Source organism: Sorex fumeus, unplaced genomic scaffold (genome assembly GCF_029834395.1).
Source record: "Sorex fumeus unplaced genomic scaffold, SorFum_2.1 ptg000037l, whole genome shotgun sequence".
Taxonomy (NCBI): domain Eukaryota; kingdom Metazoa; phylum Chordata; class Mammalia; order Eulipotyphla; family Soricidae; genus Sorex; species Sorex fumeus.
In genome coordinates, this window is record NW_026606094.1 from 28,511,669 (window position 1) to 28,526,314 (window position 14,646).

Here is a 14,646-nt window from a genome sequence, read left to right on the forward strand (position 1 = left end):
TGTGGCCTGGGGCCCACACCTGGTGGAGACTTGGGTGGTGCCTTGGATGCAGTGCTGGGAATTCCATGACACTTGATGTGACTAGTACCCTATGGAGAGACATTCTGAGGGATGCCAGTGTCTTACAGTGTTTCTTTATATACAAGTACACTGAATGGGAGTGGGTAAAGGTGTTTTAGGAAAAACATATCTCCTGAAGGTTTAATGTTTTCACTGATTTGAAGAGAAATTTAAGAACAGTATGTGTGGCTGGGCTGGCAAGTAGACCTGAGATGACCTTCAGATGTCCTCACAATCAAAATAGTCATTCCATGGCAGTTCTGTGACAACAGCTCACATCCTCACACTGTCTCAGACCAGCAACTGTGTATCACCTTCCAGCAAAACAGCCTCCACAGAGAAAGGTCACTGTCATTCATGTAAATAATTGGAGTATCTCAGCAAACAGGTAGCAACATGAAAAGCAGCTTTAGAACAAGCTCAGACTCCTTTGGAATCAGTACAGTGGTCCAAAAATACGCCAGCAAACGGGATGGGAAAGTGCAAACCTCATGTAGGTTAAGTCCTCGGTTCTATCTCTGGCAAAAAAAGAAAACACCATATGATTATGGTAACTTATGGCTGTGTTAGTGAGGAAATGCAATATTTACTGTTTACATTTGGAAGCTAAAAGAATCCACTTGTCAGGAAGGTGAAAAATGAATTTATGTGGATTACTTTCAGACAGCATTATCCTTTGATATACATTACCAAGCAAATAGTGTTTTGGAATTACTGTTACCTTTTCTGTCTCATCTACATGGTGGTGATTCAATAAAGCTCTCACTTCTGAGCAAATTCTTCTCCATATAACAGGTAAAACAATGAACCTTTAGTGAACTTAGACTGAAGAGCTAGCCGGTCTTCTTTTTTGAGGCAGTTATTTATATTATGAAATAATGTAAGAACTCGGAGAAGAATCTCCTTAGCTACGTGACTATCATAAAGGGAAAGGAAGGCTGAATCCACCTGAAGGGGAATAATGAACATTATTTTAATAAAATATAAAAAATTTTTTTTCATATGCATGCACACATTTTAAGATTGCTTTGATTGGGGCTGGAGTGATAGCACAGCGGGTAGGGCATTTATTTGCCTTGCACACGACTGACCTGTGTTCTATTCCCAGTATCCCATATGGTCCCCCGAGCACTGCCAGGAGTGATTCCTGAGTGCAGAGCCAGGAGTAACCCCTGAGCATTGCTAGGTGTGACCAAAAAAAAAAAAACAAAAAACCAAAAAACCCAACAACAACAACCAAAACTGCTTTAACTGTTTGGCATCTTGTCATAACATCCATGTTTAAAACCTTATATACCCCTACTGCAACATGCTAATGGAAAAAAATGCTTTGTGTATTGACTGCAAAATACTATTTTTGTAATCCTTGAGCATGGTCATTTGGAAGACACCCCTTTCCTCTTTAGGATCCATCACACAATCTTTATGAGCACACAGGAATTCACCCCCCCCCCCCACACCCGCATGGCACAGATACTGCGGGTGCAGGGATGAGCAGATGAATAAGAAAGGGTCACTTGTACATAGGAGTTGGGAGTTTTTCTCCCACCACACCAACTCTGCTTCCTTTAGAATGCTCATCACAGCTTTTAATGACCTTGTTTGTTATGTATATTTCTCTCTCTTGACAGTTCCAGGAAGAAAAAAGCACATCATGTCACGCTGTACTCACTGGGCACTTGGCCCAGCAGCCCGCAGCATGCAATAATCCTAGTGTTTTAGGGGATACCCAGAGACAGGTGCATGCAAAGAGGTCAAATACAAGAGATTTGAGGACATAAGCATCCAAAACTACCAGGCAGAGACAGAAAATTTAGTTGCTGTTAGGAAAAAGTTAAAAAGTAACTTTGAGTGGAGTTCATGCCCAAGTCAATCAGCTTAATCCGTCGCTGAACAAACAGCAGTACTCCTACGTTATTATTACTATTTTTAAAGTAACAAAACAGTAGTACTTCTACATTCTTATTACTATTTTTAAAGTAACTTTGAAAGGAAAATATGCTCATTCCAGAAAATTTAAGAAATGTATCAGTCTCGGTCACGGTCCTCCCGTTGTTCATCGATTTGCTCAAGCAGGCCCAGTAACGTTGGCATATCGAATACATCACGGGTAGCTTGCCAGGCTTTGCCGCAAGGGCGAGATACTCTCAGTAGCTTGCCAGGCTCTCCGAGAGGCGCGGAGGAATCAAACTCAGGTCGGCCATGTTGGCTACCCGCTGTGCTAAAAATCCCCCAAACACCCCCAAACCAAAAGCCAAAACAACACCCAAGCAACCACCTTTTAGTACCTCCCCTCAGAGATAATCCATACTAGCATGCTAACATTTTGGGGATGAAATCCTTCCAGCTCTACCTCCCATCAAATCCAGGTATTTGTGTATTTATAAAACAAAAGAGGTAAGCTACTTACTTGAGCACTAAGTAGTTCTTCTGTCATGGCAGGATTTTCAGACAAATTCACGAGCACTTTCAAAACCTGAACCTGAAATAAAAAATACACTGGTGTATTTGAGACCTGCAGGAGTGAGTTGTCTCTCCCTAGCTTCTGTTGCACCATCAAGTGCATCTTCTGAAATCCTGTCCAGGCTCCAAGGCTGTTCCACTCCTGTCCACGAAGCCCACAAAGCTGCCTCAAGCCATCTTAGTTGGAAGAGCTCGCTCTCTCTGGGGCCAGGGGGATGGCACAAAGGTCTGGATGTCAGCTTTGCACATGAAGGCCCTGGGCTTAATCTGGGCATTGTCAGAACACCAGCCAAGAGTGGCCACCAGTACCACTGGGTGTTGCCACCCGCCCACTTCCACTACCGTCCCCCCATTAAAAAAAATTGCTTGCTCTCTCTGAACCCATATCACATTTGGTGCCATGCTCCAGCACTGAGCCTACAGCAGCATGACCTAACTTTACTTAGGCAATCAGGTCAACAGTGTAAAGAAAGAATGTTACCAGTGTCTTTACCATTCATCCCATGCTCACAAACACCAGGCTCAGGGTGAACTGAGTATGTTACATTCCTGATTTTCACATTAAGAGAAATATAGTCCTTGCAACAAAAAGGAATCTCTTAAAGCTTATAGTTTATTTCACTTACAGTGAAAACTTTGCAATAGTTTGAGTACTAAGACTTCATAGCCTGTTTCAGTTCATTACTAATCCTTAAACTTAGCATAATAATTTTTTTTTGAGGGGAGGGTTTGGCAGGGGAAGTTTGGGCCATATCCTACAGTGCTGCAGACTGAACCCAGCAGTGCTTAGGACAACACATGAGCCTTGGTCAGCTGCCCGCCAGGGAAGCTCCTTAATCTTAACCGGTAGCCTGAGCGCGCTCTCTCTCTCTCTCTCTCTCTCTCTCTCTCTCTCTCTCTCTCAATTTTTTTTTTGCTTTTTGGGTCATACCTGGCAATGCTCAGGGGCGACTCCTAGCTCTGCACTCAGGAATTACTCCTGTGATCAGGGGACCACTTGGGATGCTAGGGATCGAACCTGTGTCGGTCATGTGCAAAGCCAACACCCTACTCGCTGTACTATTGCTCTGGTCCCAGCTTCTCTTTTTACATGAAAAATGTACAATTATTTAAATAGACAAAGTGATACATGTAATCAGCAAACTAATGTTAACTTACAGGTGACTAGCTACCACACCAGCTTTCTAACTAAAAGGTAACATGGAATAGACTTCTTCCTCCAAGGACGAAGGCCCCAGGAAACCATGCTTTTCTCCTGAAATTACAGACTGGAAGAACAGAGAGGACTAACGACTCTGACAGAGGAAAGGGAGAGATGTATTCTCCACTAAATTCTGGGAAGGAACCTGGGTTTTACTGTAAAACAATCTTGCATTATAGAGGCACTGTGGAGTAAAAATCACTATAGGATATTATTTAAAACAATTCTTATTGCAGTTACATGGTTTGCAACAGTGGTGATATTTCTGTTCCAGCTGGACAGTGTTTTTGCACCACATGTGCCACCCTTGTGATCCCCACTATCCTTAGGGCCCTACCTGGCCACCCCTCCCTCATTCTCCCATGCTCTGCCTCCTACCACAACACTGGACAACCATGCTGGATAAATTGTTGTCAGAGGATTTTTTTTTTTTTTGCAGTACTGTGGATCAAATCCAGATCCTATAGATAATGCACTTTGCCTCACCCTCTTTCCTAGCTCCAGCTAGGCTTATTTTCATTGGTCATAGTCTACTTCATGCTTTCTTGATCTATTTTCATCTTTTCCCTTTCTATTTTTGGGTCCTACCCAGTGACAGTCTGATAGTCATGAGTTATTCTCAGGTTGGTGCTTGGGAACTGCTCTTGGCAGAGCGTGAGGGATGGTGGGATGGAGATCAGGTCTCACACATGCAAATGTTCTCAGGCCCTTTGCCATCTACCTTGTCTGAGTAGTAATTTTTTTAAATTCATCGTTTTGGGGCCACACCTGGCAATGCTCAGGGAATACTCCTGGCTCTGCACTTAGGGATCACTCTTGACAGGCTTGGGGAACCATATAGGGTACCAGAGATTGAATCAGGGTCAGTGGCATGCAATTACTGTACTCTTGCTCTGGGCCCATGATTTAATCATTTTTTTATAACTGAGTAGTAATGCACTGTGTTTTGGATATGTGAGAATCTGTCTCTTTATATCTACACGTTACCTTTTTTTATCCACTCATCTGTTGGACACTTTTATTTTTTTTTAACCAGACCTTGGCTATTATAAATGCAATGTAAAGAATACAAGTATACATTTCTTTTTCAATTAGTGTTTTGGTGTAGAACGTTATTTTGTAACTGCCAAAAACCCCCTAAAAAAAAAGCACAAAGTTTTAAAAGGAAACTTCCCCACATTTCTATGCACAGAAATCATCACTATAATTAGATTTAGTACTTTAGTTCTGGGTTTTATCTATCCCATACACTCACATAGTCTGGTCACTGTACACATGCTAGTTTGTTAATGAAGATGATACAAGGTTTTAATTTTGTGGATAAACTTAAGAAAATGAAATATAAGGCCAAGCTACATTTCAAAAAGTGCAGAAGATTAACAAATCCCTGTTCTACCCGCCCATCCCACCCTCCAGCCGAAACCAGTAAAACAGCATCTTTTGTTTGTGGAGACTGTGTTTTCCGGACATGGAAACATGTCTTCTTGCAACCCTGGTGTCTTATGGGAAAAGGGTAGAGGTAGCCTTTTGTTTTGTTTTTAAGCATTACTACCAGGTCTGATCTGGCTTCAGCTGGCTGCTGGCAACACTGAAAGTAACTATTGGGATTAAATATGTCTCCAATGTCAATTCCATTCTGAATAGGGATAAGAGGGTTTTTTTTTTTTTCTTTTTGGGTCAGATCCTGTGATGCGTGGGGATTACTCCTGGCTGGTTCATGCACTCAGGAATTACTCCTGGCTGGTGCTTGGGGGACCATATGGGATGCTGGGAATCGAACCCAGGTCGGCCGTGTGCAAGGCAAACGTCCTACCTGCTGTGCTATTGTTTCAGCCCCAAGATAAGAGTTGTTAAGGAGATTGGTCTCAAGTCTGGATGAAGCCAGTAAAATCTTAAAAAGCCCATTAGCAGTCAAGGAGAATAAGTTTAGTAACAGAAATGGCTATTTATTATCCTGAACGAAATTCAAATGTTGGGATGCTCTGGAGAATGAAGGGAGATGAAAGAAGAGGGGGAACAAAACCCTACCAAAAGTAAAACTATGGATTAAACAACTCTAGGGATTGTGGTTTGAACCTGTTTTTCTCTTGTGCCTTCTGCCATCTTGTGGTGATACCATATTTCTGCAAAGTCATTAGTTGGCTTTCCTTGTAGATGCAGCAGGCTTAAGGCCCATTTATACAAATCTTCCAATCTTTTTATGTTAAGAAACAATGTCAAAGAAAAAAAATGTTGCATCTGAAAGGACATTACAGCCCATGAGAATCATTTTGTTGGGGGCGGGGCAGAAGAGTGAGGGGGGGAGTGGGGCTTAGGGTGGGTCTGGGTCATACCTACCAGCACTGAAGGCTATTCCCAGCTCTGTGCTTGGGAGTCAGCTGGGATCATACGGTACTGGGGATCAAAACAGGGATGTCTGTGTGTAAGGCAAGAGCCTTCATGTCCTGCATTATCTCTCTGGTTCTTGAGATCATCTTTTTCAAAGTTATTTTTGTGTTTATACTAAGAAAACTATCTCAGGGGCTGCAGCGGTAGTACAGCAGGTAGGGCATTTGTCTTGCATACGGCTGACCCGGGTTCGATTCCCAGCATCCCATATGGTCTCCCAACCACCGCCAGGAGTAATTCCTGAGTGCAAAGCCAGGAGGTAATCTCTGTGCATTGCCTGCCGGGTGTGACCCAAAAAGCAAAACAAACAAACAAAAAAACAAACAAAAAAATTATCTTAAATGGATATATTTTTCTCACTTGTAAACAGATTACTATCCAGAAACTAATTTGCAACTTGGAACTTTACTCTGATCATTTTTTATGAACAATATATAACTTGTGATTAAGATTAATTCCCAGACAGACAAAAATGTAAGATTTTTATTCCAGAAATACTATACTAGGCTATGTAATGGAAAAGGAAACAAACAGAACATACTTCAGAGGTATGAGTCATCTTACAAAAAAGTAATAAAGCAAATTAAAAATTAGACCATGACTGAAACAGATCTATACAGCCCCAGGCCAGATCTGCTGGCTCTAAAGTCAAGGTTCCTTCTGAGGTCTGGGGACAGCAGTTGCAGAGAGGCATAGGAGAGAGATTTTCTTCCAGCCAACGGGTGAAAGAAGGAGGTTTCTATGGGGTTCGGGTTGGAGGTTATTTTGCTCCACTGGGGAGAGAGATGTTGATGGATGCTAGCTGTGGAAATTGGCTGTTGGTGTTAAAATATTGCTAACCTGATTGAGACATTTAATCTTGAATGCCTTGGGGGTACATCTAGATCCAAATAAGCACAGCTATTGGAACTGAGTAAAACCTCTACAGGACAAATAGTGAAGCTTTTCTATAGCCACAGTTTGGTAACCTCTGAAATAATTTCAGTGCCACTGAATATTTGGGCTCACATTTGGTCCTAAAATGCCCTTGCATCATTTCAACTGTGTCACAGAACACAGATTGATACCATAAAAAAAAAAAAAAAAAAAACTCCAAGATCTTGTTCAGTGTAACTATTCCCAGCTATTATTGTCATATTGGTCTCTTCTCTATCTGAGGGCTAAAAGTAGGTAAAGGAGTATTCTGGATAACCTTTCAGTATCAATATTGCAAACCACAATGCCCCAAAGGGGGGGAGGGGGAGGGAGGGAGTGAGGAAGAGAGGAGGAGAAGGAGGGGAAGAGAAAGAAGGAGGAGGAGGAAGAGGGGAAGAGAAAGGAGGAGGAAGAGGAGGAGGAAGAGGAAGAAGATGAAGAGGAAGAAGAGAAAGAAGAAGTACAAGAGGAGGAAGGGGAAGAGGAGAAGAAGAAGAGGAGGAGAAGATGATGATCACCTGCCATAGGGGAGGGGGTGATGGGAGGGAGCCTGGGAACACTGGTGCTGAGAAATGTATACTAGTAGAGAGATGGGTGTTGGAATATTGTATGACTGAAATCCAATCATGAATGGCTTTGTAAGGGTCTATCTCACAATAAAAAAGTTAAAAAAAAAACTCCAAGAAATAACCAACCCAACAAATCAAAACTTATGAGTCTCTGTTCCATTTGTCTCCTGATCATTATTAACTTAGTTTGGTCTTAGTTGCCATCTACATGGCACAACTGACCAAACTGAAGTCCCAAGACATCCATTAATTAAAGTGGTTTTCATTTCCAACAAATAATGGCTGCATTTAAAAAAAAAAAAAGTTTGGAAACAAGCAAACAGAGCCACAGTAAGCCAGAACCATCACTCCAAGACTTAGGAGAAAGTTCCGTATTCAGTAGGGCAAGTAAGCTACTTTTCTTCAGCAAATGAAACTTGATGTCCAAAGAAACAAATGACTATCAAGTAACAAATAGGTGAATCTTACAAGTGAATTTTGTAATTCAGTATTAGGGTATAAAAAAATATATGTTTTTTTTTGCTCATGTAGGGGTTTCTAATAAATCTCTACTAAAAACTTTGTCTCATTTTTGAGGATATCAAGAAAACAGCTGATCTGTAATTACATAATTTATTCTCATCTTTTTTTTTTTTTGTGACAACTCCTGACATGCTCAGGGCTTACTCCTCAAGGTGGTGAGGGCAGTATATGTGGTGTGGAATCTGAGTGGGATTAGGTAAGTGTAGACAAGCTCCTTACCCTTATACTAGCTTTTGTGCCCCTCCTACCCGTTCTCTTGTGCGTGAGGCAGGAGCTCTCTGTACTTCAGGAAGAAGCCAATTGGTACCTTGGTGCTTTCATTTCCGGTGAGCAGCACCTGGAACAGGTCTGTGATGTGGCAACGGAGCATGTGCTGGTATTCGTTGGTCACCATCATGTTCGTGAGCAGTCTCAGTCCGGCCAGCTGCACGGCTGAGTTCAGGGGGTCAGAGAAGACACCTGCACAAACCTGACTGATGTACTCCTGAAGGCAGAGAGAGAGCAAGCATCTTTTTTTTTTTCCACTTTTGGGTTCACGCCCAGTGATGCTCAGGGGTTAGTCCTGGCTCTGCACTTAGGAATTACTCCCAGCGGTGTTCGGGGTACCATATGAGATGCTGGGGATCAAACCTGGGTTGGCTGCATGCAAGGCAAATGCCCTCCCTGCTGTGCTATCGCTCTGGCCCCTGAGCAAGCATCTTAAAGTCTCTAAAAATGCTTTCACTGAACTGAAAAAGAACCCTTTTCCCTGTGGAGAGAGGCATTGTTTAGGACGAGACTGCAGTCTCAGGAGAGAGGACAATTCTACACAAGTCTCAAATGTGGGCATTTTTTTTTTTTTTGGCCACACTTGGCAGTGCTCAGGGGACCATGTGCTGACAGGAATTGAATGCAGGCATTCTTAGCATGCAAAGTATATGTTCAGCCTGTTAGGCTATCTCTCTGGCCCCAAGAAGGCAACTTAAAAAAAAAAAAGTTGCCTTTGAAGGCTGAGGAGAGTCCTTGCCTTGCATGTGGGAGCTCTGGGTTCCATAAAATTTAAGGACAAAAAATTTGTTTTGCAGACTTGATCCCCAGTTATCCCTGGTACCGAATGGTGAAGTGAGCACCAGCAGGAGTGACCAAGAGTAGCCTGGAGCACCTCTGGGTATGACCCCCAAACAAACCAGAAAGCAACGTCATATAGAGTAATGTGATTAGTATAATGGCTTCACGGTGCCAAGGGAGGAGAAAGTGAACAAATATTGGTCAAAAGGTACAAACATCTAGTTCTCAGATAAATTGGGAATCAATGTATAGCAGGGTAACTTACAATTAACATATTATATTGTATATTGAAAGTTACTATGAGATTATAAATGTCTCACTGTACACTCAGAAAGAAGGTGGAGATATCAGGACTTGCTATGCGGGAATACATACATCTATCAAGTACACATATTTGTATACATTTTTGAAGATGTACAGATAAAATCATATTGTAAACTTCATAACTACTTAATGCTATATATCAATTTTATCTCAATAAAACTGAGAACAATAAGACTTGTTGATCATAAAATTATAAAGATAGTCCACTAAAGTTCCATTACTCACCTATCTACATTTTTTCCTTTCCTTTCTAACTATGACCAATTGTGATTTCAGACAACTTACTTTTATCTCAGCTTGATTTTCAACATTCAGACTTAGATTATTCAGGGCATTTAAAGCTTTCTCTTTGATACTGTGGTTAAGATGGTTGATTTTCTTTCCGATGATTGGAATACCACCCAACTCACGAATAATGACCTGAAAGGGAAAATCTGGGGCTATAGCTTCAGTATGCACTCATTTCAGTGAATTCTCTGCATCCACACACCCAAATTAATGACTCTTAGGAAATGCAGTTCCCATACATAATAAGGCATCCTAATTTTAAAAATGTTATTCATAACTATATAAGAAAACAAAATAGCAGAATTATTAAGCTATGCAGTATGGGATGGAGAGTGCACTGGATAGGGTGCTTGCCTTACATGCAGCCAACTGAATGGTGAAGTGAGCACCAGCAGGAGTGACCAAGAGTAGCCTGGAGCACCTCTGGGTATGACCCCCAAACAAACCAAAAAGCAACGTCATATAGAGTAATGTGATTAGTATAATGGCTTCACGGTGCCAAGGGAGGCATGTTCAATTCCCTAGCACCCCATATGATCCCATCCCGAGGACACCAGGAATAATGCCTGAAGGCAAAGTTAAAGAGTAGGCCTGAGCATAGCCAGGTACATTCCCCCAACAAAACATAACAACAACAACAACAAATATATCTATTTAAACTAGCAAGAAAACAAAAGGAAAATATAAAGTCAAGAATTTCATAACTGCAATAATCTTGAAGTATGTATCTAAAACAGTTGGTTTTTTTTTTTTGAGGCACTAAGGATTAAACCCAGGACCTGACACTCTACCATTAAGCTACATTCCTGATTGCTCAAAGCAGTTTATAAATAAAATTACTTCAAAAGAAGCAACATGAATTCTCTATTGCAGACAAATTTTGAAAACTGTTAGCACTTAGAATACTAAAGTTAAAAAAAAAAGATACTAAAGTAGCGCTTTAGTAAAATGTAAAGGCCCTCCCGTTGATCGTCGATTTGTTCATCGTCGATTTGTTCGAGCGGGCCCAGTAACGTCTCCATTGGAGACTTTGTTGTTACTGTGTCTGGCATATCGAATACTCTCGGTAGCTTGCCGGGCTCTCCGAGAGGGGCGGAGGAATCGAACTCGGGTCGGCCATGTTGGCCGCTTGTAAGGCGAACGCCCTACCCGCTGTGCTATTATTTGGAACACTAATCCCTCAAATATCACAAGATATTCCATGAATAAAAGGGTGGTTTGTGAGTAATAATACAGGGCTTACGATGCTTGTCCTGCATGTGGCTGACATGTTTGATTCCTGGCACCACAGTGGCACCTTGGAGGCCTCCAATCACTGGCAGTGTGGCCTGGAGAATCCCTGGCACTGCAAGTCTCACACAGCACATTCCCAGGCCCTCACATTGGGCCACCAGTGTGTCTGACCAAGAATCACCAGGAGTGCTCCCCCACCCCTGGTAGCCTCTTGGTTTGTTTATGCTTGGGGGCCACACCCAGCTGTGTTCAGGGCTTTCTCCTGACAGGGCTTGGAGGACCATATAAGGTGCTGGGGATAGAACTGGGGGTTGGCTGTGTGCAAGACAAACACCCTACCTGTTGTACTCTCTCTCTGGCCCCATGCCCTCCCGCCCCTGGACCACTTGAACACTGCTTGGGGAAAAACTGATAGTTAGGATGGGGCTGTAGTTTAGTAGTACAACACACGCTTTGCATATGTGAGGACCTGGATTTCCATCACTGGGAAAATAAATGAAATAATACAATGTACTTCTTAATTAGTGGGTAGTGACTACTTTGACTACAGATTGTTTCAGATGAATCTGAACTATGGTCCTAGAAATACACTACCCAGGCATGCTAATAAATCAGTTCATGTCTATTGTTTTTGTCTGCTTGGCACCTCTCTTTCTCCTGCGGCAGAGAAAATACATTCTCTCACCCACAGAGTGCATGGTGAGTTGCTGGTCACCTGTATTCACATTTGTCCTTACTCACGAGAGCCAGGCCTTACCAAGCAGGGTTCTGGATTCCTTGGCTCCACAACTGATCTGAAGGGTTGGGATTCTGTTTTAGGCAAGCAATGGAACAGCTGAAATCATTAACTACTGGGATGAAAGCCTGAGAGGACAGTGGCTTTCTTCTAACCCCTAAGAGGAAGAAAGCCTCTTTGTTGTCAGAGAGATAAAGGCCAGTGCACAAAAAGCTGTGGAGATAAATAAGCAAAGCCAAAAGTGACACTCTGATGAGACTTTTTGTAACCTTGAATCTGGTCACTTGTGCCTGAAACCAATGCTATTCAAGAACTCAGGTCAATATTCTCCCTTTACAGCTAGGGAAATAGCTCAAAGGGCTGGTGCACATGTTCGCAATGCAAGGGCCCTGGGTTCCACTCCTGGCACCCTAGAGTTCCCTGAACACTGCACGTGGAAAAGTCCCTAAGCACAGGTTAGTATGGCTTGGGTTTCTTTTAAAAAATAAAGATAAAAAAAGCAAGAATAGACCTTGAGCCATCTCCATAGTTCTCTTTTAGTGGGAAGAGGTGCTAGTGAATAGGGGGAGGATTAGTACTTGGGGATTCATGTGGGTGCTAGGCATAGAACCTGGTACTCCTGCATGCAAAACACATGCTTAAGAACTCCCCAGTCATTCCTTTAGCCTGTTTTCACTTTCTTCTCCAAGTAGGGAGGAGGGAACACTCAAATTGATGTCTTTTGGGGCAGGGTGGTGGTGGTGGAAGGGGCTGGGCTATACCCATTAGTGCTCATGGTTTATTTCTGATGGAGTCTGTGGGTGGTGCTGGGGACTGAACCGGGGTCAGCTGCTTGCAAGGCAAATGCCTTAACCTCAGTACTATCTCTATGGCCCACGGATCAAAGTATTTAGTCTTGGTGTTAATTCTCCTACTCATCAGTACCATTTATACTGTTAGTGTCGTCCAGGGACCAACTACATCAGAATGATTTCTCTGGGACTTAATTTCTAATAATAAAAATAAGAAATTAATTTCCAATATAATAACAAAATAATTTTTCTAAATTCCCTGTTCTACTGAAGCACTACTGAATTTTACATAGTAAGAAGGCCATAACAATGCAAAGTGTTGACGAGCTATATGTACAAAGGTGATGTCATTGTCTGACTTCATAGGGGTCTAGGCACCTATTAATAATCATAGTATTATTAATAGCTGTATTTTCAGAAGTCAACAAACGTGCAGGAGGCTGAAACAGTTCAACTCTAGGGATGAAAACGGAGGCTCTGAGAAGTTCAGTAGTTGGTCAGGGTCACAATTACTATAGTCTGTAAGAATGGGAGCAGTCTACCTGGACTAGGGGACTTACCTGGTTAGTTGAAAAGGCTGCATTGTTACCCACTGTGACCAAAGCTCGTTCAATCATTTCAGGATCTTCGGTGAACTCAAGCAGGTAAAGGAGTTTCTGCAGTTGCTCAGCATTTAGGATATTATCACAGGAATCAGTGGTTAAGTTTTCTGCAAAAGAACAAAGCTATTTAAAGTTTAAAATCAATGCGACTCAAAAAAGTAAGAAAATCATCAATGATCACTCCTGACATAAGGCATTGTTTAAAAAACTGTTTTAAATGTAAAAGATTAAAGGTAAAAAAAATAAATCTCAGAATGGTATCTGCAGGCAGGTAGTCCTGAGTGCCTTCAGAACACCTCTGAAACCCTTTCAAACACACCAAGAATTTAGTCATTTTTTTCTTTACCTCTGGTAATTTTCTTTTGGTAATTTTACAATGCTATATCTTGGTGGGGTCTTTTTTATATTCAGAATTACAGGTGTCCTAGCTTTATGAACGTCATTGATTTGGGAAGTTCTCAGCTAGTAGTATTTCTTTAAATAAAGAAATTGTCTCTATCTTTACAGTCTGGGGCACTCCTTGTTTTCTCCTCTAATGAAACCTGATATTTCTTGTCGAATTTCCTCGGTTTCCCTCAATCTCATTCCTCCGCTCTCATTTGAGTCATTTCTATGCTTCAGGCCCTGAAAGCCCCCCAGCCAGAGTCTTGGGGGGAGATCCTTTTGGCAAGGCAGCATGCGAGAAGCAACCCACAAGCTTTTGAGCGTGGATCTCCTCACAGGCAGCAAACACGTGCGTCATTTTTGCATCCTAGGATTTTGAAAAAGAAGAGGGTGCCGCAAGGGCAGGGCTGAGGGAGGATCAAGAGGATCTACTGTCACTCCAGCAAGACGATGGTTCTTGTTCCACCGGGCTTCTCTGGCGTTTCCCTCCCGCCTCTCGCTCAACCCTTCGATTTCCAGCACTGCAAAGTTCACAAGCACCGGGAGCATCTTCATCCTCCACTTATCCTGTCTCGGATGGCCCCTTTTGCCCCCACCCCCGCGCCCCCACCCCCGCACCCCCTACCCCGTCCACTGCCAGGTGTTAGGCAGGTGCCCAGTGACCTCACCTGCCGACTTGGAGGGGCGCCGCTGCAGCTTGCGGGGGCCTCGTGGCGGGCCCCGTGTCAGCCTGTAAGCGCAGTAGCAGACCCCGGCCCCGAGGACCAGGCCTGCAGCCACCCAGCTCACGTCCCGCGCGCCGCCGCCCATAGTAGTGGGTCTGCACGCCCCGGGCAAAGCGACGGCCCGCCCGGAGGGAGACTCGGCAACCGGATGGGTCCTAGGGCTCAGCCTCCCGGAAACGGACTCTGAACCGCCTACTCAGGCCCCGGACACGTCCCCGCCTCCCGCCTCCCGCCCCCGCCTTGAGGTTCCGCCCCTTTTCCTTAGCTACGCCCCGGTTGCCAAGGCAACCGCCAGACGCGCTGGTCCCGAGCGCTTTGGATGCTCACGCTTCGAAGCGCACGCTCTGGTCTCAGGGTGCCGTCTGGGCTTCTCCAGGTTTGGGGAAACATATGGGAAG

General features: G+C 43.3%; 1 protein-coding gene across 1 annotated transcript; it reads right to left on the bottom strand.

The window, feature by feature from the left end:
- On the bottom strand, positions 1-14,449 carry ARMC10 (armadillo repeat containing 10). The gene is made up of 7 exons (XM_056118589.1): positions 14,192-14,449; positions 13,098-13,246; positions 9,775-9,909; positions 8,426-8,602; positions 2,471-2,542; positions 782-1,008; positions 1-578 (listed from the first exon to the last, which is right to left on the bottom strand). The coding sequence occupies exons 1-6, from the start codon at positions 14,331-14,333 to the stop codon at positions 823-825; spliced, it is 861 nt and encodes a 286-aa protein (XP_055974564.1). The 5' UTR covers positions 14,334-14,449; the 3' UTR covers positions 1-578; positions 782-822.
- Positions 14,450-14,646: the final 197 nt, after the last annotated feature.